We start from the raw sequence: 27,523 nt of genomic DNA on the forward strand, positions 1-27,523 counted from the left end.
ATATGAGCTGGGCCCTGTTGCAATCAATACACTGTACAGCTGCATGTATGAAGCTAAGGCTACGTGATTTTTTTGTTAATGCTAAACTCATTCCAGTGACTGGCAGAATTGAAATGAAAGATGTAGCACCACAACTGGTGACTGGTGTTCTGAATGGCTGGTGCTTTTCATCACTTCTTTTTCTTCCTCCCTGTCAACTTCCAGTCATCCATGTTGCATGCCAGCCCAGTAATGCACATACTAACTCTACTCTTGACTCCAAAGCTGCAGGGGAGAGCTATTTATAGAGTGCTCTGCTATGCACTGAGCCTCCAGCGTGTTGTATAGTTACAAAGGGTAGATAGCGGACATGAGCTGGTGCCCCCCCCCATGGTCCCAGACCTGTAGTGACTAATAGGCTGCTTATCAGCTACCATTAGCTTGATCTCAGACATTTCTATTTCACTGTATAATACACACAAAATATGTGTGAGACTTTTAAACCTCTGCCAAAACAGATGCCCATTAGCTGAAGATCATATTTGATTTATAAGCATTTATACTGTATGTACTGTAGCTATGCAGTGCTATACTGTATGTATTTAGTACTCAGTGAGCTCAGTGGAATTCTGCCATTCATGGAAGCCAGGCAGCCACTGCCCTGTGACGAGGCGGAACTTTTCCTCTTCCATGAGTCACCATTTCCTTCCAGTTTAATGCAGGCCTAAATTATTCATGCCAATCCCCATCAATTTCAGGAGCCAGCCAGTCCTTGAACCAGGGAAGTGGCTCGTGTGGAGCACTGTGAGTTTTCAGGCTGCTGATTGGACCCCTCTCAGATCTCTACATCCTCCCTGCACTCAGGCTGACAGTTTGAAGAGAGCCAGCTTTTTCCTAAGAGGTTCTCAAGTGATCTTGAAGTGTGGCGGGGACGGATAATTGAAGGGGAAAATCAGCAAATGTGAAAATTAATAAATTCAGTTGAATATTGTGGATATTTTCTGCAGGCAACACATGTTATTAGGGCAGGATAACTACTCCTGTGTTGACTTCAGGGAAAAAAAGCTCTTTTAGGATGTTTTTCTACAGTCCAGTCTGTGGAGAGTGCATTGTTTTTTCCACAACATAAATATTACTGTCAGTTTTCATTTTGTACAGTCAATCACTATTACAGAATATGCATGTTCTTTTTTTTGTTAACAGGCCTTTTTTCACAGCGGGCATTTTGTCTTGTCATAGCAGGAAAAGCGCAGGTGTTAGTGATGAACACTAACGATGTGTCACCGTAAGTTGTGGCAGTGAGTCATGCACAGACCCAGAAACCAAGGCAGCCAACATTAAAGGTAGTATTTATGTTATATGTCCTTTTCCTACTTTGACATCTTAAAATGTCTCCTGTGAAGAGTTAATATCTTCTTTTAGGCATTCACTTTCAGTTTCCTTAGCTTTACTGTTGATGGTATCTTCAAAGGTAGAGTGTGGCAAGATGTTGTCTTTGTATTTATGTGGAACTTTTTTTAGTCTTTGAGTCAGCTCTGTTTACAGAATTCCTCATGTAAAACCTGTGCACATTTCCTTTTACTGCTGAAACAAACAAACAAACTGCAAACTTTGACAGATGTGAGGTATATTAAGTAAATGGATATTAAAGCTGCATTTTGGAATTACACCAAGATCCCTTTGCTCGCTCTGTTTACACTGATTTCCTGGACTGAAATCATATTCTACCAACTGCAAAAAAAAAAAAAAAAAAAGAGGAAGCCTGCCCTGTGGACAGTGTATGTCACTTAAACTTAACACAGAAGTGTTCATTGCTGATGTTGATAACTGGTAGTGATGGCAACTTAATAAAAGAAAGGTCAGAGAGGTATTTAGACAACGTTATACTCACATTGTGAAGCTAACTTCTTTTTTTTTTATTCTTTTTTTTATATAAGTGGTAAAAATCATGTTTCCCATCTTTTATAATTCCCACTACACCACTGATTTGGCCCAACATACTGTGCTTATTATAAGGCCTGGTGCTGTAATGTTACTACAGTTAAGTATGAATATGGAGCAAAGTCCATCATTAATAAAAGTGAAACAACAGTAACAGCTGGAGATCAGAGGAGGCTATAGAGGAGTGGCAGCAATAAACCATCCTCACCAAGATTAATTTCACTATGGTACAAGGTCAACACAAACCAGCCCAACCAATTACTGATGTGTATTAGCAAGGCATTTATAGGGTGCCGAATGTAAAAGTTCGGTTACAATTTTTTAGCTGATCAATTTTCAACATTTAGCTCACTTTCCTCACATTTGAGACAGAAATTATATATATATATATATATATATATATATATATATATATATATATATATATATATATATAATCTAAATGTTAAATCTAAATGTTATATCTAAATGTCCTGCTACTTGCGATCTAATTGGAGATTTGAATATTTTCTAAATATTTAGCTTTGCACTTGGCGACACATTTAGATATAACATTTAGATTTAACATTTAAGATTTAGATATATATTTAAGATTTAGATTTAGATATCATATTTAGATATATATTTAAGATTTAGATTTAACATTTAGATATATATTTAAGACTTAGATATAATATTTAGATATATATTTAAGATTTAGATTTAGATATATTTAGATTTAACATTTAGATATAAATTTAACATTTAGATTTAACATTTAGATTTAGATATAACATTTAGATATATATGTAACATTTAGATTCAGATATAACATTTAGATTTAACATTTAACATTTAGATATTTAACATTTAGATTTAGATATAACATTTAGATTTAACATTTGGATATAATATATATATATATATATATATATATATATATAATTTCTGTCTCAAATGTGAGGAAAATGCGCTAAATGTGAGGAAAGTGAGCTAAATGTTGAAAATTTATCAGCTAAAAAATTGTAACCGAACTTTTACATTCGGCACCCCATAGGCATTTCACCCAAAAAACAGATATATTACACTTTAAATGTGTCTAGTTGTAAAAGCATTTGATTACATATGTGAACCAGACGGCAATAAAGAGAGAGGACCTTATTATTTTAAATGCTAACCGTCCTATTAATGACATTCAATGTTCCAAATCTAATGACCATCTTTAAAGCAAACTCTAATGGCGTGTCTAACTGGGCCACTGCCGACTCATGAAACACTGACATTTCATGTTTGATCATAAAAAATAAACTAGATCCACAAAAGGTCTGATATCTGTAGTGAATGTGTGGACTGAGCAGTGCTCTGAAAAGAGCAGCTGGGTGGCTTTTTTTCTCCTTAGCAACAGCTCAGGATTGGCTGGTGACAACACCTTAGACAAGGGGGGCGTCCAATCACATGTGAGTGTTGATTGCCTTTCAGCCAATAAGAACTCACCAGCTGTACAATAATTAGTTCTCCCTCAGTGATTGAAGATGTACATTAGTCCAGTTGTAGCTCTTGATTGACATCAATTTCCAGCATTTCAGCATTCAGTCTTCATTTCAGTTGACTTACCTGCATGAAAATTTCAATATTTAATGCCAAAGTAAGGGATGACAATGTTAAGAACAGTATAATTGTCTTCACCTGTTCTTGGTCCAGTTGGATGGTAGTAAGGCTGTGCTTGTCCTGTCAGTGTTTTATGAATAATGCAAAAGTCTGATGGACTGAGTCATGAATTTATTACGTTGCTCAGGTGATAGCCATTTGTTTCAGCTTGACATCAACAATTCCATAGTAAGATAATGAGGACACTATCTCTTCAATTCTCAGAGATGATCTGCATTTTGGACTAAAACTGTCCATGTTGCATATTCCTTAATGATGCAACAAGTAACCAAGCTTTTTTGTGTAGCCTACGTGTACTTGCAATTTAACTCTTACAAGTACTTTTTATCACAAGTAGGCCTATTGTACGTTTCAAGTCGCATCCGTTACAGAAAATTGAAGTTTAAGTTAAATTAAAGTTGAATGAAAAAGTCCTGATAAACTGTGTGAGAATGAAAGATGAAAGGAGATAAATCAGGTGTGTCTGTTAACCTGCTGCAACCGCAGGAGGACAGAGCTCCGCTGACACTTCGGAAAACAGCCTACATATTGTACTGTAAATGTTGTGTTCACTGGCCGAGTGTCATGGATGCAAGGGGTGTGCAACAGCGGTTGCACCCGGGCTCGGCCTAGCACTTAGTGAATATGACAAAAAATGCACAACAATGCAATTGAATAAAGCATTATTGTACCTCAGCTTAGTTAAAAAAAGGTTGCCTCTATCTTAATAATCACTGATTTAATGCACCACCTCAGGTTCAGTGACCCAAATTAACACCCATGATGTTGCATGCTGGGTCTGGCTAAAAGCTAACATGCTAAAAAGCTCATGTTGGATCCTCCAGCAGTGCCTTCTGCATCCACTGCAGAAATTAGCCATAACTGCTGTTTTTTTTACAATGATCCCTGATGTGACTGCAGAGCCTCTTTCAGCTCAAAACTTTTTTTAAATTTTAAAGAGTGCAGTGAGACAGAGAGGCTGTGTGGACTGGTTATACTGGGACCAGAGAGGCTGTGTGGACTGGTTATACTGGGACCAGAGAGGCTGTGTGGACTGGTTATACTGGGACCAGAGAGGCTGAGTGGACTGGTTATATTGGGACCAGAGAGGCTGAGTGGACTGGTTATACTGGGACCAGAGAGGCTGAGTGGACTGGTTATACTGGGACCAGAGAGGCTGAGTGGACTGGTTATACTGGGACCAGAGAGGCTGAGTGGACTGGTTATACTGGGACCAGAGAGGCTGAGTGGACTGGTTATATTGGGACCAGAGAGGCTGAGTGGACTGGTTATACTGGGACCAGAGAGGCTGAGTGGACTGGTTATACTGGGACCAGAGAGGCTGAGTGGACTGGTTTGCTTTACGAATGAACAAGCTGAGAAGCTGAACAGCAGACTGAGGAGGACTTATGGTGTGCAAGACTTACAGAATGCTGTTAAGATAGGCGAGTTCACACTCACTGAACGCTCTCTGCAAATGAGCACATCAGCAACCACTGGGTTGCCTAGTAACGTAGGGTTGTGTGTGTGTGTGTGTGTGTGTGTGTGTGTGTGCGCTACGTGGTGTGTAAAAAAACTACACAGTCTCCCTTTTTGGTTAAACGTGTGTTTGTGGCTGTGGAGTTTATAATGTTTATACATGTCTGATGCTCTGGTGATGTTTTATTCTGCTGTTGATTCTATGAGAAGTGTCAGGTTATTTAATGTGCATGGCTTAATAATGCTTGTTGCACCCGCTGCGGTTTGTGTTGAATTTTTAATTATTTATGATTGACTTTTTATTATTTTACTTACTGTCATTTTTGTTGAATTCAAAAGTTTTGTCTCTTTTCTGGTTAATTCTTGTGAGGCCACACAGAGGAAGGCAGTTGTATATTTAGAATTGCGCTGTATGCACCGACTGCAGAGTGGTGTCTATAGAAAAGGTATGAATTGTTGGTTTGGACATAAGGGCTCATGTTGCTGATGTTGTAGTGTTAGCTATATGTTGACCTTTTAATGTAATTTCTTAATTTAACAGTTTTATCATATATCATTATTACTGACTGTTATGCAGCACAGCACCAAGGCAAATTCCTGGCATGTCAAAACCTACTCTGCAATAAACCTAAACCCTTCACTTTGTGTGATGAATTGAGAATTTCCATCAAATCATTTTTCATACTGTCATTTATTTATCTTCTGCTTTGTCCATCAATTTTAAGCCATCAAACGTTCGTTTGGCAGGTATTGTACTCCATCTTGTTTTTCTTGAATCTAGACAAGCAGTGAGCAACATAAAATATATATCACGGTACCTATTTTTGCACAGCATTTTTTTAATACCTCTTTCCAGTGTCTTTCTAGGTGACAGTTGTCTCATCCAATTCTGTATTTTTCGTCCAATTATAAAATTTCTCTGTTCATAGACACTCCAAGCAATGGCTCTCTACCTTCTACTTGCATGTTACATGTTTCTTTTAAGGAACTCTTGAACTTCCAGGAAGTTGTTTGCTGCTGTTGTCATTAGACAGAGCCGAGTGACTCTTCAGTGCATCTCTTCTCATGAGGCTAATGAACTACAAATGCTTCCTTACACTGTGTTGGAAGGATAGTCCTACATGTACAGCATTCGCTAAATGGTGCATTTGGATCAACGTTTCCCACTACCAGTGACGGAAACTAACCATTTACTCCAGTACTGTATAGAAGTTCAATTCAGAGGTACTTGTACTTTCCTTGAGTATTTTCAATGTATGCTATTCTACACTTCTACTCCACTGCATGTATTTAACAGCTATAGTTACTTGTTACTTTGATTTGAAAGCTATAGTGCATAGTTTCTGTCTCACATGATACAACCCCTCTGTGATCGCACACCGCCTAGTAGCCAAGGAGGACACGGAGGATTAAAAAAACATGGACTCTTCAGAAGAGGTAATTCTCTTCACTCAAATTTCTACGCGCAAAAGTCGCCGGCCCCACAACCTTCTGAACATAGCCATACTGAGAAATCCAGAGAGAGTTGTGTGGAGCTGATAGTCTGAATTAGCTTTGTAGCAACTCATTTGGCAATAGCTTGACTGTAACAGACGTTCATTAATATCAAAACGTTAAGCACTAAAGCGTTAACATGCTAATCATTTAATCGACTCATAAAAATATGATACGTTATGACAGATTAAAGGCCTATCAAGGTTATTGTGGCTGAATGATAAAGTTGTAACTTGTCCCACAACAAAACTAACAGGAGAGTGATGATGTCACACAAGCCCAGTCTGTGCACGCCCCACACAGTCCTGCGAAATCAGGAGGAAAAAAACCCAATACCTGTGATGGACCATAGAGTAGATAAGTTTGCAGTGCTTTACCCATTAATAGTATCTTCTATCGTCAATCGGTTAACAATCCATATTAATGTGTAAAGATTACAACCGCTTTAGATAAAAAAAAATTGAAACTAGGGTGTAATCTACTTTTGATTTCACTTCTTTAACTTCAGACATCACTACGTGTTCTAAGTTATTTATTTGGAAATATTTTATTCCTATTAATTTAGTTATATTTTGATGTGGGATTTGTTTTAGAAATCTAATTAATTTTTTGTTTTATTTTTTTTAAGACAATTCCAGTTGCATTTTAGATAAGGACACATGTTGTTTTGCAGTTTATATAAACAAAGGAATATTTTTCTTTGCCTGCAGTTTATTCTGTGAAAAAAGAATCGTGAGAAAACTGTACCTTGAACCTTAAATCGTGAATCGCATCGAATGGCGACTTGTGTGTATCCTTACATCCGTAGTATCTTTAGTATTTTAATTATCACTGTTTGACTATGTTACTGTCAATGGACTAACACATGAAAGACCATGCATGCTGCAGAACTCCTATTGTGTCTACTGGTAACACACTCAGTACCGCTGTCAAATATCACAAGTCAATGTTTTCTTCCTGTTTGCCACCCTTACCAAGAACTGCATGTGACCATAGTGATGTCCGTAACAGATCAATTTATTGTCAACAATCACTGTTTTGGTATAGCGTACTTCAGCAAATGGCGTAAAGAAAACACAGATTAAAATAAGGTCTAGCTAACAATCGCAATAAAAAGAAATAAATAGAAAATAATCTGATTTTTAAGGTCTAGTAATTCCATGTTCATATGAATACATAACATCTACCGTATAAGTTAATCAGTTGAAGCTACTGTATAAATACATCACCAGCATGCACAATATTGTATTATGGAGAATATTGGAGCGGTTATCATCTTACACTGAAGAAACAGTATAATAGGCAAGTGCATTTCTTGACCAGGAAGAAACTGAAGACAAATTAAATCCACAAACCTCAAATCTGCTTTTAGAGCTTCCACTTAACATTGCATGTGCTCTGTCCACAAATTCTACTTGGTTCATTGGTCAAGTCTGTGGTTCCAGGTGCCGTTTCAGAGATCCTACTAGATTGTTATGAAGATAGCATAACTGGACAATAAGGGTGGGCTCATGATCATGTTCAATCACCACATTTAAAAAAAAAAAAAAAAAAGATTTATTTTGCTATCTGGATTTCTGTGAATCAAATCGTTTCCTACAAGGAGCCAATAGAAGTTGTTATAGTAACGAGAATACTGACGATAAGAATTAAGTGTCCAAAAACAGTTAATTTATTTAATAAAGCACATCAGCACATGAGAGGGACAAGCTGCACTAAGTTTTACTTTTATGAATTTGTATTTTTAGTTACAGTATGACTGTGTGACTGAGCTGGACACATAACCGGACACAAAGCAAACAAAAACATTTTTTTTAATTGTTATCTTCAATAACAGAGACGACCTGCTTTTCACTCGACGATCGTAGTGTGGTGCAACTAAAGATGTCGGTACGTTTGAAGTTACGCGATGAAGTTCGACACCCCTTAATTAAAAGCCCGTCTTCATATCTGTAACCCGTCTGCTCTCTCACTTGCTCTCTCGCTTGTCCTCTCTCTCTCTCGCTAAGCAAGGCCATGACATTCAAGGTTACTCTAATTTTCTGGCTGCTCAAGCATCGAAACTCAATTTCTGAATGCTCCTCCCCTCGCGATATACAATAAGACAGCTCAGCTTAGTTTGCGCGATAAGACCAGTCTGCCAGTGTGAAGGTACCATTACCCAATAGTCACGCTGAGATGCATGACATACTGTACCTCTTGCTTCTAAAGTCGTATTTTGGCAAATGCTGCAGAGGCTACCAAGGAGGGGGTTTCATTCTTTAAATTTTTTTTTTTTTAATCGTAGGTTATTTCTCAAACTAAAATTGTCTTCCCTCCTTTCAACTTTTTTTTCACTTTTAATTTGTTGAAAAATAAAGAACAGCAGCCACGTCAGTACCGTTGGCTAAATTGGCCGCCGATGTTCCACCGCCCCTCCCTTTTTTATTTTTTATTTCTAAGAACTTTTTAAACTAGTATTATTATTTTTTTTGTCATCATTTGTGAGCGAGCGTGTTGTGTTGTTTTTGGCAGAATGAGGTTTTGGGACTCTTTTATTTTTAATTGTTGCCCTCGCCTCCCTCGTCGTCCTGCTGGTCGCTCGTCCACAGCGTCAAGTTGTCTCGTAGCAGCTGCATGATCAGAGTGGAGTCTTTGTAGGAGTCCTCGTTCAGGGTGTCCAGCTCGGCGATGGCGTCGTCGAAGGCGGTCTTGGCCAGGTGGCACGCCTGCTCCGGGGCATTCTGGATCTCGTAGTAGAAGACGGAGTAGTTGAGAGCCAAGCCCAGGCGGATGGGGTGGGTGGGCTGCATGTGCTCTTTGCTGATCTCGTGCGCCTCGCTGTAGGACTTCTCGGAGGACTCCACCACCGCCGCTCTCTTCTCCCCTGTGGCCACCTCGGCCAGGTAGCGGTAGTAGTCGCCCTTCATCTTCAGGTAGAAGACTTTGCTCTCGTGCTGCGTCTCGTTGCAGTTCTTGATCAGGAAGTTGTCAAGGAGGTTGAGCACGTCCTGGCAGACGGCCTCCAGCTCCTTCTCGATCTTTTCCCGGTAGGCCCGCACCATCTCGATCTTCTTCTCGTTGCCGTCGGCCGATGTCTTCTGCTCGATGCTGGAGATGACGCGCCAGGACGAACGCCTCGCCCCAACCACGTTCTTGTAGGCCACGGAGAGCAGGTTCCTCTCCTCATTGGATAGCGCTTCGTTCAGCTCTGTGACCTGAAGAAAACAAGAAAGGAAGAAAAATGTGCAGTCGTTAGCATCGTCTTTTTTGTTACCTCAATTGTCTTATTTATGTCAATATGTGGGCGTATGTCTCAATAACATTTAACAGTTGACAATTGGACAAAACGAATGCAACATGCTACAAAGTGTGACCATTGACGCACACAAAAACAATTCTGAAAACTGTCAGACAAACTGTACAACACCCCAAGGCAACAGTCACTGCAGGGTAAACCACGCCTCCAGCTCACTGACATCATCCTCTTAGGTGACTCCTGATTGGCTGTGTGCAGCTCTGAAAGCTGGTTTTGTTTTGTCTGGACAGGCCTGTGTCTGGCTGGAGGATTTAATCCTTTATACCCCACTGGGACTGTGCAGCAGCGGCATCTTTACAGACCTTTTCTGAGTATAAAGCCTGTTGTTACTTTTTTTTTGTACAGAATTCAGTTTCATGAGCATAGCAAAGTAGGGGGCCCCAGCCAATCACGTGGAACAGCTCTTCACAATGCCCTTACTGAACTCAATATCGGTCAACATAAATCTACATTCTGGGTAAAAAACTTAAGGGGATTGTGGTGATACTCTCCTTGTTCCCTAGTGTCAGCATGAACGTATGGGTGCATATGTGTTATTAGGTATATTTAGTCTATTTATTTTTATAGGGCCAGACTTTCTATGATTTTAAACTTAAATTCAGCTTTTTATTCAGTTGTTTTACTGTGAGCATGAGTTCAATAAACTCAAACTCAACTCAAACTCGTGTTTCAATTGGGGAAAACATTAAGCTGGCTTCTTTTTTTAAATGTTTTGCTTTTACTATGATGCCCTAGAAAAGAAATAGAATAATAAAGAGACTTCTCTCTGTTAGAAACATTTAAAAATCCATAGCTTTCTTGATAGTGGTAACGGGTACATTCATTCAGCATTTATAAACTCAGCAATATTTGCTTTGATTTCATCGTAATTCAGTTTCTAGGCATTGAGGCGCTGTCCCTTAACAACAAAAGAAATGTTCACCTTTAGAGTAAACAAGACTAAGCGTCTACAGCCTTGCTAACCGTTCCATGCTAGCAGTACTTAGGCACAGTCATGCTTTGAAAACTCTAGGATCAGCATGCTACCATGTTACCATTGAGAATGCTAACTTGCTCGTGTTTAGAAAGTATAAAGTTTACCATGTCCACCATCTAAGCTTAGTGTTAGCATGCTAACATTAGCCTGTTAACAGTTCACACGACGAGCTGAGGCCGATGAGTCATAAACCAAAGTACTGGACAAATGAAAGTTTTGACCAGATGGATGGCGCTAGATAGAAAGTTAATGGATCACCAAAGTTATTACAGTTCGTGATGGGAAAACGTATGTCTATGGCAAATGACAGGGCAATCCATCCAATTGTTGTGGAGCCATTTCACTCAAAACCACAAATATGGTGCTAGAGTAAAAGTCAGAAAATCATCAAAGTCATCAGGATGCATCATCTGGGAACCATGAATGTCTGTGTAAAATGTTGTGCAAATCCGTTCGGTGTATTGAAACATTTCCCAGGATAAGTGGAACCTATGACCTGCTGGTGGTGCTAGATAAATGGTCAGGGGATCATCCAAGTTATGAGGATTCATCCTCTGGAGAACATAAATGTCTGTACAAAATTTCATAGCAAACCGTTCAAATAGATTTTTCTGTCTGGACCAAATTGGTGGACTGATCATCAGACAGACATTGCCATCCATAGAGCCATGGTAGCGTGACTGAAATTAATAATGTATTTCTTACATTACATTTCAGGTAAATCAGGTTTGCTGTGTTGGTGTATCGTCTTGTGTCTTCTAACCACCCAGGTGGGGTCGCACACTGCTGCCACAGTGTTAGAAAGGCAATAAGAGGTCACTTTTGGAACTTTTTAATGGCACTGTACAGTATATTCCCCAGAGGTTGTGTACGTGAGTGTATGTGCAGCATCCTCGACACACGGCAGAGCCTCAGTGTGTTGCTCAAGGACAGGAAAGCTTAAATCTGTGACCTTTGAGATGCATCACTGTCACGATGAGCTAACAGCTGTGTCACTCTGATTTGGTTAGCCTCCAATAACGCACAGTAGCTACTAATCCCTGTTCCAGTTGTTACTACAGTCTCTATTGATACAAATGTATGACTAATCATGTGTTCATCTGATGAACTCATTTTCAGCATACATACATCCTTGCATACAACTACGCCCCCAGATTACTGTAAGAGGGAGGGGGTGGAGGTTAAAAAGCAATCAGTGATGCAATCTCCTGTTTCTATGGCGACTGCAAAATCTGCTTTGTTTGTGGAAGCCATTGTATCTCTGCTGAAGACGCTGGCCTCAAGCTGCTAATAGCAAGGATACTGACATGGCTGTAGTATGGAGAACGCTGCAGCACTGTGGGTGGGGATAAGTGCAAGTAAGCCATTTCATATCTCACACCCTTCAGCCAACTCTGGCAGTCATCCTAAGCAATGTCATTTCCATGGCTCTGTACAGGACACAAATGATTGGAAAGCTAACAGTCTTGAAACATTGGGGGAACCACAAGAAAACGTTTCACTTCAGTCATGCTTCAACCTTGCTAGTGGCATGCAGGGCCTGAGGATGGTGATGGTAGTTGGTTGGTCTGCCAAATGTATTGAGCACATTCATGCTGCCCAGACAATGATCCATTTACATTTTTGAACAGTCCATGAGCGTTCCTCATGTCCATCAGGTCAAATTGACAACTCTGTAGCTTTAAATATGAAAAACAGTTATGTACAGACATTCATGGTGCCCAGAGGATGAATCCTATTGAGCGAGGTGATTCGCTGACTTTTTTTTAGCTCAAAGCACTGTTGTGCCAAAGTACAATCTCACAGAGCTGCTAGCATGGCTTTAGACTCTCTAGTCATGGTCACAAGAGGGTGAACCCTACTGATTCTGGGATTTGTTGTAAAGCCAATACTAGCTAAGCCAAAAGTTGAACATGTCTCAAAATCTGAAAGGCAGTTTACCATGACGTTTACTAAAAACCACCAACATCCCACAGTATCTCTGCCTATTTCAGGCATTGCATTACATTTTTCCTCTGGTGCCATCCTAACACCAAATCATCAACTTGGTCCAAAAGGTAACTAGTGGGCAGTCTGCCATGGAATTTAAAGTGGAAATTTATGTTCACCACAGGAAACACCCCTTTGTATTTGGATATCCCATCTTTAGCGACATCCCAACCAAACCACAGTGCTTTTCGTGCCTTGTTTCCTAACTCCTTCCTGTAGAGTGCCACTAGCAGTACTGTCAACTTGTGTGTGTGTTCACTAAGGACGTTGTAAAAATGTACAACTGGCATAAATAAAATGACCTATGTACTAGTTAACTATGAAGACAATAAACTGACATCCGTTGAATAATGATCCCACTTACGAGCACAGGAGAAAGTCAGCCTGCCCCCCATTAGTCTTTGCTGAAGCACAGCCTTAGCTTTATACAGCTCTATGCATTAGCCCATTAAATTACAATTAGTGTAAACAATCTCTGACCTACAGTAAATTCAACCAACAGAGTAATGCTGAAGCAACACATAGGTCAGAAAAACAAGGCCTAAACAACACGTCTGTAAAAACATGCATGCCTTTGTTTCAGAAGGCTGCAGGGTGAGCAGAAAGCCCTGACGGAAGCTGTGGTGCGGGGATGACAATAGAGCTCTGTCTACCCATAAAGCTCATCAATCGCGCCTGCTCTCTCGTGACTCATCCTTGCACAGGGCAGTCAAACGTCCAAACAACTGTTAATGCAAACAAAGGCCAGGCAGGACAATCAATAACTTCCTCTTTGACAGTTCTTTGCATGACCATTAATATCCACCAGAGAGACACTGTAAGGGCTGCAGGGCTGGGAGAGTAAGAGGATATGTTGGGCATGAGTAGAGGCTGGGTTAGACCTCAATGCCCACCGTCTTGCATTTCTATTTAATGGATTTTTCAATTCACATAATGAAGACTTGTCACAGTCCCACAGCTACCAATTTTTCTTCCTGTTCCACACTTTCCTTCTGTCTTTTCCTTGCTCACTTGCTCACTCCCTGGGCTCTCCTAACCTGATGTGACAACTCCCCCGCCGACCCTCTTTCAGGCAGCATCGCACAATGGTGCCTTGGACTACCTGGCGTCACTGGCGGTGTGAATAGGGCTGGAGCCTTGGTGAAGAAAAAGGGAGATGCAAGGCGGTGTATGTGTGTGTCTTAATAATGGTGATGTAGTGGGAGCTTCGAGTAGTTCTTTGTTGCTATGCTACCACATATGACAGTAGTTATTCTGTGAGTACAGCTGATGTGCGTATCCAATAAGGAAACACACAAAGGGTTGATCACTTAAAAGGAATGAGGGAGATGTGCTGACCTAATTAGGCTACTGGACTGGTATGGAGAGGGTCAAACACTAGTTAATGCTAGCCTCTCTGTTAGTACTAGTTCTCTGCTGTCATTAAAGAAACTGGTAACACACATGTACCTAAAGTGACAGTAAAAGTTAGCCCTCATGCTCATGTGTCAAATATTACCAAGTAAGGGCTTATTAAAATACATAAAATGGGTGTACGGCACAGGACTGTCATGTTCAGCCCACATTATTTCAGGCTTAGCTGTCGTCGTTAAAGGCAGATATGTTCTGCCTTAGTGGTCATATGAGGGTTATACCGGCACCTCCTAGTTCACTTCTATGATAACACAAGAAAATGACAGATCTGACTGAGTATATATTGTGACACTGTCATTTACATTAATGGTTGCCTGCTATATAATTATTAATACTTTACATCAGGTGAATAAAAACAAATGATACCGTTTTCTTTAAATTCTTCCTTTTTCAGATCACAGTCTGGAAGCACTGCAGACTCATCACGTATTGACCAGTAGTGTTACTAACAATGACTGTGATTACTGTGTTGTAATTGCATTACTAATGCTTGGTCATAGACTGTCTCAGGGACACAGGCTGACGGTTCATACTTGTTTTTAGGGTTGGTCCATCTCCTAGCTATCCCCATCTTGTCAAAATCCCTCTTTTCATACTTCCCATGTCTGTAATAATCCTGTAAACTCATTCAGGGCCATGAAATCCCACACAAATAACCATTATAATGGTGCCAAAGCAATAAAGCAACAACTTGAAGTATTCTTCTACAAACATAAAATGTGGTTTCATGTGACATTTCACTCCATGAACTGAGAAGACAAAACACAATACACATAAGAACTAGGGCTGCAGCTATCGATTATTTTAGTAATCGAGTATTCTACAGATTATTCCATCGATTAATCGAGTAATCGGATAAGAAATACTTTTGTTTTATTGAAGAGCAATAATATACAATAGTTGGTTTAATTTTCGGAAAAGCTACATTTTTATTGCCTACATTGCTTACAATATCTCAAAAAACTAAACTTTAAGTGCATTTAAGTGCCATATTACATTGTTTTTAAAGAAAAAAAAATCTGAAATGCAATAACCTCAAACTAAGGCATACATTAAACATCCAATAATACATAAACATTACCTTAAGTTGTGCAACTTAACTTTCTGAATTACAAGTTTCAACTTGAGACTGATCTGTATATAGGCCTATATGTAAATATTAGTTATACTCAACCTATTTTCATTTATATATTTGATGTAGGGCTGGGCGATATGGAGAAAATCTTATTATCACGATATTTTTGACCAAATACCTCAATATCGATACCGCAACGATATTGTAGTGTTGACTATGGTGCTTTCACAAAATATTTACACATTGAGATTTTTGATAAATAATCATCAGTAATGTAGATATAATGACTAAGTGGGTAAAGGCAAATAATAGAAAAGTTACAACAGTCTGGTAAGTTCAGAAAATGACATAACTTTACTGTAATGCAGCCTTTAAAACCAGCCCAGCTGTAATTTGATGACAATGCTACACAGCTCGGTTACACTTATGCTACTAAAACGTTGATCAGCTGTTTCTCCGTGAAGAGAGAGAGAGTGAGAGAAAATGGTGCGCAACAATCAGCTGTTTTTCCGAAGGGATAGTCAACAAGTCGGCTCTTTAGATCAAATTGTGGTCACCACTACATATTTTCTTGTCTTTGTTTTTGGCAGTGGTTGTGTTTGGTGTAGTTTCATCGTTGGGTCCGCTTCGTGGAATGGATGAATAAGTTAGACTCAGTGTTTTCTGTTGAGATGCTGAAGCATTGACGTCGTGCTATCATTGTGGTAAGCTAGTTCCATTTTTCAGTAGACACACTGTACAGAGTTCTCCTTTTAATTTCTTTTCTGTCATTTTCTCCAGCCTGTCTCTTCTCTTAGCCCCTCACTATTTATGCTCTTTCTCTTTGTAATCTGCGCCTACAGTCTACATGGCATGTGTTGCCAGCAGCGTCGAGCCCGGTGTGCGACAGTAATAATCATCCGTGCGGAAACACCGTGAGCGATACAACATTGGTAACATTGATTAAACAAAGCTTCGAGGCAAATCATTTTGGATCGAGGATTTTTAGTGATCAAATTAATCAACGTTGTGATACTGACGCTACAGCTTCTTTGCTGCTTGAAAAAAAAGTAAACTTTAACCATTCTCCTTTTACATGATTGTTACCGGCCGACCCTTCCCCTTTAAGACAGGTAGCCATGTGGGCAACGTGTGTATGTGACGTAACGTTAGTCCAACGGGCAGTGTTAGGGGAAGTGAGGCTCTCTGTGTGTAGAAAAGTACCGTAAGCGACAGAAGTCGGTAGAAATACGGTGGCTGAACCACGCAAAGAACTAAACAAGCAAAACTTGTTAACAATGCACGATTTAAAATATATTTGAAACATGACTTTGCAAATGTTCTCCACAGGGCACCTTTAATAACGACTAGCGGCTGAGCTGGGCTTTGAAGTAATTCGATCATGATTCCCACCTAGGGCTGCACGATATTTTGTTTCATCGTCTACATCGCGATATGCGCATGTGCGATAGTCACTTCGCAGGACGTGCGATGTTAACGCTAGAACTTTTCTGCTGCTTGATAGAAAAGTAAACGTTCAACGTTCTCCTTTTGCATGATTGTTACCGGCCGACCCTTCCCCTTTAAGACAGGTGGCCATGTGAACAACGTGTGTATGTGACGTAACGTTAGTCGGACAGGGTTTGTTATGGGAAGTGAGGCTCTCCCGTGTGTCGAAAGGTGCCGTAAGCGGCAGCTGCCGTGGACACAGTGATGCACACGCTTTTCCATGAGTAGTGAAGCTAGAGTAGTCCTTGTTTTATATTCACTGCAAAGACAAAATAAATCACCTGATTAATGCAACGTTATCACGGCGTCTTCCGGCCATTTCTTCACGCAGTTACCAGAAAGCTGCCACCAGCCAGGCTAAAGCTAATATAGTGAACCTAAAGAATCAAGGGCTCTGTCCCAACTAACGTTACGGTTCGGAGCAGCGAAGCTGGAAATGTAACACTAATCTACAAAAGAAGTCTGTGTCTGATATAACATAATTTACACTGGTTTAAGTGTTCATGGATACACAGTTTGTTGCTAGTGCTTAACATGCAGGCTCTGCATGCACAGCGAACCATCAATCACAATCAATGTTGATCAATTTATCAAACAGAGGAAGCAACATGCATGTATTCATAACAGCATTGACTTTAGCCTGGATTGATAGTATTATATGAATACAATGGTGTCATGTGAGTCAACCAGTGTATTTAGCTACCTAATTTCCCTCTCCAAAACCACTTCAGAAGAGTAGTCACAGCGCTTAATTGCTTTGGTGTTTGTAATTAGCATTAAAGTTTAACAAAGAATGGTTTACATTAGAAAAGTTCCTTTTTCATTTTTATTTTCTATGTATGTTTCTCCTGTGTCTTTTTTCATATCGCAATATATATACATATACATATCTCAGGAAAAAACTATCGCAATGTCAGTTTTTTCCAATATCGTGCAGCCCTATTCCCACCTAAAATAAAAGTGTAATTTTCTGTAAAATAAAATAACATGTTTGGTGTGGGTGATAATACTTTTGAGTAATCTGCTAAAATATATGTTAGAGACACCTGAAAGTAGGGCTGCAACTAATGATTATTTTCTCGATTAATCGTTAGTGGTTTGGTTTATAAAATTTCAGAAAATGACGATCAGTGTTTCCCAAAGCCCAAGATGACATCCCCAAATGTCTTGTTTTTGTCCACAACTCAAAGCTATTCAGTTTACTGTCATAAATAACTGAAGAAACTAGAAAATGTAAGAAGCTGGAATCAAAGAAATGTTAAGTATTTTCATAAGAAATGACTCAAACCGATTTAATCGATTATGAAAATAGTTGCAGATTGATTTAATAGTTGGCATTAATCGATTAATCTTTGCAGCTCTACCTGAAAGTAATGTGAATATCCAAAAAGCAGACTGTGCAGGTTTTCACACACTTTCACATTTTGGGAAGATGTTTTCAGTTCCCAGAAAAGAATGAATACTTATTCCTTTTTTAGCTGTCCTTTCTTTCCTTTGAACTGTATTACAACTGCAAGTCAGGGTAGATGTGTCAATGTGCTGCCTTATAATGCTGCGAGCGTTTATGTCCTTGCACTCGTTGACAGTGACTAAGCAAAAGGAAAAGAAGACATCAAAGCAACTGAATGATGCGACAAGATAAAGTACTGATGTGGGGAATTATCACTCACTTCAATTCTGCACATCTAGCTGCAAATGTAAGTAAGATGTGAAATGAACCTGATTATACAGTAGTGTGTGTAGGTGGGTAAGGTGGGCGTTTCTTGTAGTGCCTTTGTGACTCACCAATGAGTCAAAACTCATTTCGGGACATACTGAAATGTCCTGAGATGACATTGGCTGCATTCATTATTGGACTGAGGTTTTGGAGTGTGTTCATATTTCAGAAATAAAGAAGTAGAAGTTTGATTGCCCCCTGGACAAAAACTCCTGAATGAGTTTAGCAAACTGATTGTAGCAATCTGTATCTAAAACAAAGCTAATCATAGGTGTCAAATTTTTAAAAACGTTCACATTGATGTTGAGGATATCTCCCACAAGATGCACCATCCTACTCACTCCCACTAGATCACTCCCCTACGCAACACTGAGTATGTTTACATGCACACCAATATTCCACTATTATTCAGAATATGTTAATATTCCGAATTTGATACAGGTCATGTAAACAGCATATTCCGGTTGGATATTCCGAATATAGCATTTCCCAATTAAGACATGGGGTATTCCGGTATTATTCGGGTTTTAGAGGCATTCTTTGGACATGTATACAGCGCATTCGGGATATGTGTCTCAATCGGGGGTTTACCTCAGTTTACGGCCTCTTGCCTGTTTACGGCTTATGGTCTGTTGCTATGGTTGCTGTACACAAACCAACCAGCCAACCGTTTGCAAGGCTGCAGACCCGATAAGAAGGAGAAACACAGCTACTTTTAAACATTATCAAAGACTTGGATATCAACAGGTTTTTGGATATGCGCACACATCGCTACGACCTTTTCAAGTAGCTGGTTGAAGGAATGAAAGAGGGAGGCTGTGTTTGCACGGTCCAACAAGTCCGCCACCGCTGGTAAACTCTGAAAAAATCGTATTTTGCACGGCCACATGTAAACGTGAATATTAGTGGAATATTCACTTTCATTAGCCATGTAAACAGCTTAGTCAGGGTATCGTCTTTTTCAGAATAAGGGCAAAAAATGGAATATTATGTGCACGTAAACGTAGAAATTGTTTTCTATTGAGAATGTGTCTGCCAGCCAAAATAAGATACAGGTAGCCCAAGGAGGTTTTTTTAAAAAAAATTTTATAGCAGTGATAATTAAAAGTGGATAAAAAATATTTGTTTTTATAAGTCCCTGGTTCTCTTCCAACTTATTAGAGGTGTGCAAAAAAATCGATTCACATTCAAATCGCGATTCAAGCTCTACCGATTCAAAATCGATTCATAGAATTCCAAAAATCAATTCATATTTTTTTTTTTTATTGTATGTCTACTGCAATCACATGGGAAGGCAAAGCACAGCTGATCTGCTCGGGGCTTCTCAGGTGCTGCTAGCAAATCACTCCGCCCATGTAGCAGAAGTAGCAGTGCTTCGCCTTTCTGAGAATATAGTTCCCAGTTTGTATACGGTTAGAAGACGGCTGTGTCTCATGTGACCTTGTTATTTGTACACCCTGTTACTATATAAATAACAACATGTAAATAGGAACATGTTGGTGTTATTTTGTCACTTATTGGGAGTAGTAGGCTAGATGGAACCAGTTACCTCCAGGATCTGTGCTAGGCTAAGCTACCGGTGGAACGGTCGGACAGAGTTACAACACGCACGGAGATGAGAAGGGTATGTGTCGACTTATCTTACTTTAGGGGTTACAGTGAGTAAGACAAAGTCCCAATAAGTCGGCGTGTTCCTTTAAGGGGCTCTGTAAAAATGTTGTTTGGTATATTTCAGTATTTGGATAGTTACAGTATAATGATAGTTAAGTCAAATAACATATTTGCATACATTAGATTTTGGCACTCCCACAATGAATGATGGTAACCATCAGTCCCACTCGCAACAGAGCAAGTGTATTCTGCACCCGCCGCAACATTTGTATTAGGTCCTGCGGGACCTGCAGGGTCACTCACTACTGGTACAGATATAGAGCTGTTATTATACATGTGTGGGGAAACCTCACACTTTAACAGATAAACATCTGTTTTTAAAGCTTATCTTATGGCGTTTTTCCATTACATGGTACCTGCTCGACTCGCCTTGACTCTACTCGCCTTGACTCTACTCGACACACTGTGCGTCCGTTTTCCATTGCAGATTTTAGTACCGCCTCAGCGTGGCTGGTCGTCTTGCCTGCTCGACGCACACACCAGCGCACAAGTATAAACATCAGAAACAGGAACCTCGACTGAGGAGGTACTAAAAAAAGTACCTGTTAGCAGGTACCAGGTACTTTTTTTCGTAATGGAAAACCAAAAAAGGCAAGTCGAGGCGAGTCGAGCAGGTACCATGTAATGGAAAAGCGCCATTAAAATGACTTACATGAAGACATGCGGTTAATTAGCTATACTGTTGCACCCTAAGATTTACAGACATTTGTGTCTACCATTTCCTTTTATCCAATGTAGAAAACACTATTTAGGTAATTCTCTAGTAATTAGTGCATAAAGTTGCTGTTTTTGAATGTGAAATGGTCCCAGATTAAAATGCATAAAGTAATCCCCACCTTGTGCCAACATGAGTAAATAAAAAGCATACTATTGATATTATAAGTGCATTTACTGTATATGAAACAGCGGTGTTTGTGTGAGTGTATGTTAGACGTTCTGAGATTTCATGGGGCAATTTTGCCCTTTGCCCCCCTTAATTTCTGAGACTGACAATATATATTCTATATTTTCTAGACTGTTGCTATGGGACCCTGGGTGTCAGATGGTGGGATCTGTAATAGCCCTTTCAGAACAATACAGCAAAATGGGTCAAACCCACATGTGGTTGATCTGAATGGGGCAATATGCATCTTCAAAAATGGTTTCTTGACCCTCATCCCAACCTGTATCGAACGGGAGTTTGACACTGCCCAATTTCCATGAACAGAATGGGGACTTAAACATGTTATTTTAAACGTGTATGGCTTGATTAGTTCATTAAAGCTAAAGAGAGAGAGCTGGACATAAAATGAACTGAAGCTACACCTTGCGTAATCTGATTTTGTGCAACTATGTAACTCTTGTGATTTAGCAGTCATTTGTGTTGAGCTACAGTGGCAGACTGAAGTCTCTGTGAACAGTGACGCTCAGGGATTAACTTGTGAAAGCGGTCTCAAATGAATCAGGTCAAACCTGGGTTGAACACGCGTTCAATAAAGCACATTGTACCCAGGTTTGTATGAAAAGGAGTAATCACCATGTGTGGCTTGCAAACAGGTAGCGTTTGATTTTGCAGCTTCAAAAGCTTGAAAGTTGGAATTTATTATGTTTTTTTCCCTTGTGGGAATTAGGGTTCTACGTTTTCCCTCAAAAGGCATGTTGGGTTTTTTCATTACTCAAACCAAGAAGCACTGCTAGTCGTAAGGTAAACTTAGTGAAAATTTGAAATATAACGGTGTCCTCTGTGAAGCTCTGTGTTAAAAATTATCATTATTAATAAAATATAAATTCAGCAGAATGACAATTTTACTTAATAAAATAAGTATGTGGCTTGAACGACTACATTTCAATATATACTGTGTTTATCAGTTTTATTAAAACTATGTTTCTGTTTTGTATGAAAAGAAAGAAATGTAAAAATGGCTTCCCATGAGGTAGAAAAAGCTCATTCAAGAATCCCTCCTACGTACTTCCGCTCAATTTTCATTTCCCTTCAGTACTACGTCTGGGTTTGTGGTATATTTTTGGGTTTTCTCCAGCCAAAGTTTTGGCGGTCCAATCAGCGAACAGAGGGAGTGGCTGAGAACGATGATGTTGAGGCCGTGTGTATAGAGTTGTAGTTCCGTAATGGCGGCGGAGAAAGATGCGAGCGAAGCCATTCAGTCCGTTGTGGCAACGCTGCCGAATATCCAGAAGTTACAGCCCGAGCAAGAACAATCTTTGCTGAGTTGTGTTGGTGGCCATGATGTTGTGGCCCTCCTCCCCACGGGATTCGGGAAAAGTTTCAAAATTTCATTTTCCAGGTCACTCCGTTAGTGGTGAAGGAGTTAGCCTTAGCTAACTCCTTCACCACTAACGCTAGCGATGCTAATGCTAAATATAAGCCTTGTCGGTCTCCCCTCTTGTTGCACATGCACATGACATACGTCACGACCAAATGTTAGCGATTGGTTATGGCAGATCCAGAGTGACTCTGGCCAGATCCAATAGTTTTAAACTTCAACAAAGTACCCGCCTTCAAGGAAGTTAACACTTGTCAATGGAGAGTGGCCAGACTCTCTGTACAAATACACATAAGTCTCCCAACGAGAGATTTTGTAAATTGTGTTTTTGTAAAAAGTGTGTTCAATAAAAAAAAAAAAAAAAAAAAAAAAAAGACTCTCTGTACAAATGAAACGTACCAGAGGCTAAATGTTTATGTCCCTAAGAAAAGAAAAAATGTGTAGCCTACAGATTGAAGTGAATGGGCTTCAACTAGGGATGCAACGATTATAGATTTTGTTGGTACGATTATGGTCTGAAGAATAATCAGTCTCACGATTATTATGCATTAATTAATTTCACTGCTAATGTATGAAATCACATGAACAATATATTTTAATGTGTTATTTATTGCTGCCTTTTGAAACAGAAATAACGGTAACAGTTTTGAATGTTTTGAAAATGATTATATGATCAATCATCAACCTTTTTAATATTAAGATTAGAGACTAGAGGTGAATCAGTCACACCACAAACAAAGGCCAAGTTGGCAACAACAGTGCTGCCCTTCTTAGGAAGAAGTTGGAGCCTTTTTGGGCTAGACACAGCCCTGCTAGCTGGTGTTTCTAAAAGTTGGAGGAGCTGCTATACAAGATGCAGCTGTCATAGGGAGAGTTGCAGCATGTTGCCAAGGAATAAATGCGATGGAGAGATCTCTTTGCAGCCTTACGTCCCACAGGCGATGGAGAGGAGTAAGTAAGTAACGTTAAGTGGTAACGTCAGTGACATGTTTGAGCTGTTGCAGAGTTTTGAGTCGTACGAACATAACGTTATCAGTGCACTCACTGTAAATGCAAATGTCGGCTTCTGACTCGTTAGCTGTTAACTGTAGCGTTATCGTTAACCTTAAACAGGCTAACGTTAGCCAACTGGTAACATTAACAAGCTAACAAACACTCAAACAACGTTAACAAATAATAAAGTCGCTAGAAAGCTTACCAACTTGGGCTGAATTCTCCGTTGCAGCTGTCCTGAGGTCAGGGTCTGGCTCTGCTCTAGCTGTTTTACTGGTGTTTGCTAACTTGACGTAATGCTAAAAAATTGCAGCAGTAAGTTATCCCACCACGGGACGCCGTTGTACATCACTCTGACAGTCAGTACTCACGGTGGCCGGCGTCTGATTTCATGTGCGTAGCGCATGTGAGCGTTTATGTTGTCAAGGAGGTTTAATAAGAACTGCACACACTGCTACACATAATGTGCAGTCAGTTAACACTCGGTGTAGTGGAGCTTTAACGATTAATTAACCGTGACATTTTAAAGCACGGTTAAAGCATCACTAGAGAACTTTTCCCGCTTCGGTCCCCCTACAGGTTGGAAGCGGAATTGTCCATTACATTACATTATGCAAGTTTGCCAGATCGGGTAGCGGATCTGTAGTTCAAATGAACTGGACAATGTAATGGACAATTCTGCTTCCAACCTGTAGGGGGACCGAAGCGGGAAAAGTTCTCTAGTGATGCTTTAATAGTGAAATCGGTTAATCGCTGCATCCCTAGCTACAACATGCAAAAACACTGGGATGGTCTTTTCAGAGATATTGGTGAAAAACACTCTAAAAGCTTTTCTTACATTAAACCTAGTGCATTGGTTTAGACTGAATACTGTAGGTCAGCCTTCAAGAATGAGTCATTACTATATCAAAGGGCTGAGGCACTGTGCCCATGTGGATACTATGATGTAATAGTTTCATTACATATGCACAGTAGTGCCAAGATCCTTTTACATTCAATATCCATTCACTCTCGAAAAGAACTCCTAAAAACTCCTTCCTCATCAATGTTGACGGCATTTTGTAAGTATTAATATACAGTATAGCACAGTGCTGAGTACTGCTATATACTGTACAGTACACTTTACCAAGTTAAAGCAACGCAAAAGACATTTCTCAGAGATATTTCTTATGGATTTCTTTGGCTTTAAACGTCCCCTTTGAATCATTTATAGTCAGAAGCATTTATTGAACGACTAAAAATGTTCAGTTCATGTGGCTCTTTCATACAGAAGTCCAGGATCCTAATTTAATTTTTCTGACTCTTGGTCCAAGGCTAAAAGAATCACTAGAGACCCACACAAAGCCAATGTAGTACAACATATTTTGCAGGCAACTGGATCGGTTACTGATCACTCATAGCCGTGCCCGACAGACATAAAGAGGACAAGCAGAATTTAATGCTTCTCCCAAACCTGTGATGTCACACACAGCTCCTAAAAGTGAACTTAGAAAGACATCGGAGGCCTGACAATGACTCTCTGCTGGGAGATTTTTGTTAGATGTAAAAATTCAGACAAATAAAAAAAGCAAACATGTCACTCATTTACAGTTTGTTAAATCATTAAAACCTTGCTTTTTGATTTTTAGCTCTACTTTAGCGTTTAGGGTGCAGTGTCGTGTTCTGTAATCCTGTTTTTTTTTTTTTGTTTTTTTTGGTTCCGTTGCCACCGGGGCGGTTACCATGTCTGCAGTGGCAAGGGATTCCCCTTAAATGATGGGCGAGGCAGCAGACACACCCCGCTGCCCAGTGCTGCAGAGAGACTGGCTGGGTAAGGGGCAGCTCTCTCTCTGACTCGGCATAAATGGAAAGGGGTGGAGCTGGGCTCCCTCTGGCATTACCACTACAGCCTGGTCCTAGAGAGAGCCAAACAGCGTGGGCTTTAAACACGCTGACAGCTTACTTGTTGACTCTTGGAGTTAAAGCTGAAAGGTAGAAAAAGTTCCACTAATCTTGCTTTCTCCACTTTTAAACATGCCTATACAGCTTGGGCACGCATGCTGAGGTCTGGCCTTGTTAATAAAAGCATCTTCTATATCATTTATAGAGGAAAAGAATATAACTATGCACCCAAAAGTGCTAGCCTCTTAAAAAAGTAAAATACATAGTAGGCATACATAACAGGCAACTAGAAATTATTCTATTATCACTAAAAAGTCACTATTAGAAACAACAGACACAATATGAAGTCCTGCACAGACATTATGGCCATTCTTTTAAATAAAGGAGAGTGGGCCTTGTCACACAGCACAACATTCCTTGACTTCCCCTGCCAATTTGTCCCTTCCTCTATGATCTTATTGTCCAGACAGCGCTGATATAGAGAGATGCAGCCTTTGTGAAGCTGTGATAAAAACGCTGCCTATGAAATGGTGCACTACGGGTGGGCCTGTGCTGCATCTTGGCAGATGCTGCGGCACGCCTCTGTGTGGAAACCTGCTGTGAGAGTTCGAGGACGCAGGGATGCGGTTGCTACACAGCATCGATTGATACGGGCTGCCCGTCATGCTACAGTTTGCGGACCCAAAACGACCGTTTGCTGCCATATGACACACAGAGCTTTCTGGAAAGCTGTCCGCCAGCAGCACACCCACGTCTGTAAGGTGAACGCTTCGAATGTTGTGCGCTGCTTCTGCGCATATCGATTGCGATCAACCTTCAGCCAACATTGCTCTTCCCAATGCGCCAAATAAGTACCAATAGGCGGGACACTGCCTGCCAGTTTCTCCACATCAAGCTAAAGAAAAGTGGTATTTCACACTAAATCGATGGCCCATTATTTCCCAGCATCATGTAAACCGGAACACGACCATCAGCACAACCTACGATGTCACTCTCATCATCATGGTACCACCTAGCTCGTCCTTTGCTCCGCCAGTATGCGCATCTTTCGACGGGCTCATTTTAATACTCTTCCACTACTAAGCCCACATTTGATCCAGACAGACGATTAAATCACGCTTCATAGTTATTTTGTGCTTAATTTTACCCGGTTCGTTTACAACCTAACAGCCCGGCCGTTTTTAAAGGAGCCTGCTGGTGAAAGGCACCGCCCCAAGATCAAACAGTCCGCATTTCAACCACAATCCACCGCAGCGCGCCGCCGATAAAACTCTTTGATTTACTGCAAATTAGGGATTTCAGTTGAACCTCGTTGTATTAAATCTGTTTCACTCTGAAATGTGCTGAAACGGGTGATAATGTGAACTAATCTTTATCGGCCTTGCAGTCCTGTTCAAAACGATGTTGCCCAAATCTTATTATAGCAGTAATGTATCCTATTAACAAATACGTCTTTCTCATAAACGTATTCTTTAATCATAACTTTCATACACCAATTTTGTGGCTTATTCGCTTAAATCAGAATGTGCTCCCTAACACAGCTAGGCACAGTCCCTTGCCAGGCGTGATACTGCCCTAATGCTAGGTTAACGTTAGCTAGCTTTTACACATTCCTCGCAAATACACACACGTATCGAGGAGGCTATTTAAATAATATATATACATATTTTTTTTTTTTTTTTTAAGTTTCAAAAGAGAAAATGTCATTACAGAGGAAGCCTACTTACCGATTTCATGGCAGCTGCCATATCATCATACCTCTCTGCCTGCTCGGCCAGCCTGGCTTTCTGCACCAGTTGCTCGCGGTCAACCATTTTAGATGTGGTCTGTGTGTTTATGTTGCTGTCTTATGTGTTTCGGAGCTAAAAATCGTAATGTGAATGTTTTAATGCAGAGTAACGGTACCGGGTCCTCCTCGCTGCAGCTGCTGCCTGCTGTCTGTGTGCCTGCCGACGGGACACCCCTCCCCCTCCGAGCACTTTCCCTCGGTTGTGTCACCACCCAAAAAGGCGTGTCTTCACAGAGTGATGTAATCAGCGAGCCTGGTAGTCCAGAGAAAATGACAGCACAGCCTATTGCCCTACACTGTAGTGGTATTCTATCACACTTTCCAAGTACAGTAGGGTACTCGCATGCCAAGTGCTCTGGGCCCCAGACCCCCCTCCAAAGGCCTGGCTTTAGGAGTATGCGTTAGCCTAGCACTACTGGCATGATAGGGGCCTTCCTGATATTGTGGCCCTGT

The 27,523-nt window shown here is 40.3% G+C and overlaps 1 protein-coding gene and 1 long non-coding RNA gene across 2 annotated transcripts; both read right to left on the reverse strand.

Moving 5' to 3' along the window:
• Nucleotides 1–7,518: 7,518 nt before the first annotated feature.
• Nucleotides 7,519–27,277, reverse strand: ywhag1 (3-monooxygenase/tryptophan 5-monooxygenase activation protein, gamma polypeptide 1). Its single transcript, XM_031311093.2, has 2 exons — nt 27,009–27,277; nt 7,519–9,716 (listed from the first exon to the last, which is right to left on the reverse strand). The coding sequence occupies exons 1-2, from the start codon at nt 27,093–27,095 to the stop codon at nt 9,060–9,062; spliced, it is 744 nt and encodes a 247-aa protein (XP_031166953.1). The 5' UTR covers nt 27,096–27,277; the 3' UTR covers nt 7,519–9,059.
• LOC118492964 lies at nt 22,880–23,510 on the reverse strand. Its single transcript, XR_004894896.1, has 2 exons — nt 23,372–23,510; nt 22,880–23,331 (listed from the first exon to the last, which is right to left on the reverse strand). It is a non-coding gene; the product is annotated as an uncharacterized LOC118492964 (long non-coding RNA).
• Nucleotides 27,278–27,523: the final 246 nt, after the last annotated feature.

Source organism: Sander lucioperca, chromosome 13, assembly GCF_008315115.2.
Source record: "Sander lucioperca isolate FBNREF2018 chromosome 13, SLUC_FBN_1.2, whole genome shotgun sequence".
NCBI classification, from domain to species: Eukaryota; Metazoa; Chordata; class Actinopteri; order Perciformes; family Percidae; genus Sander; species Sander lucioperca.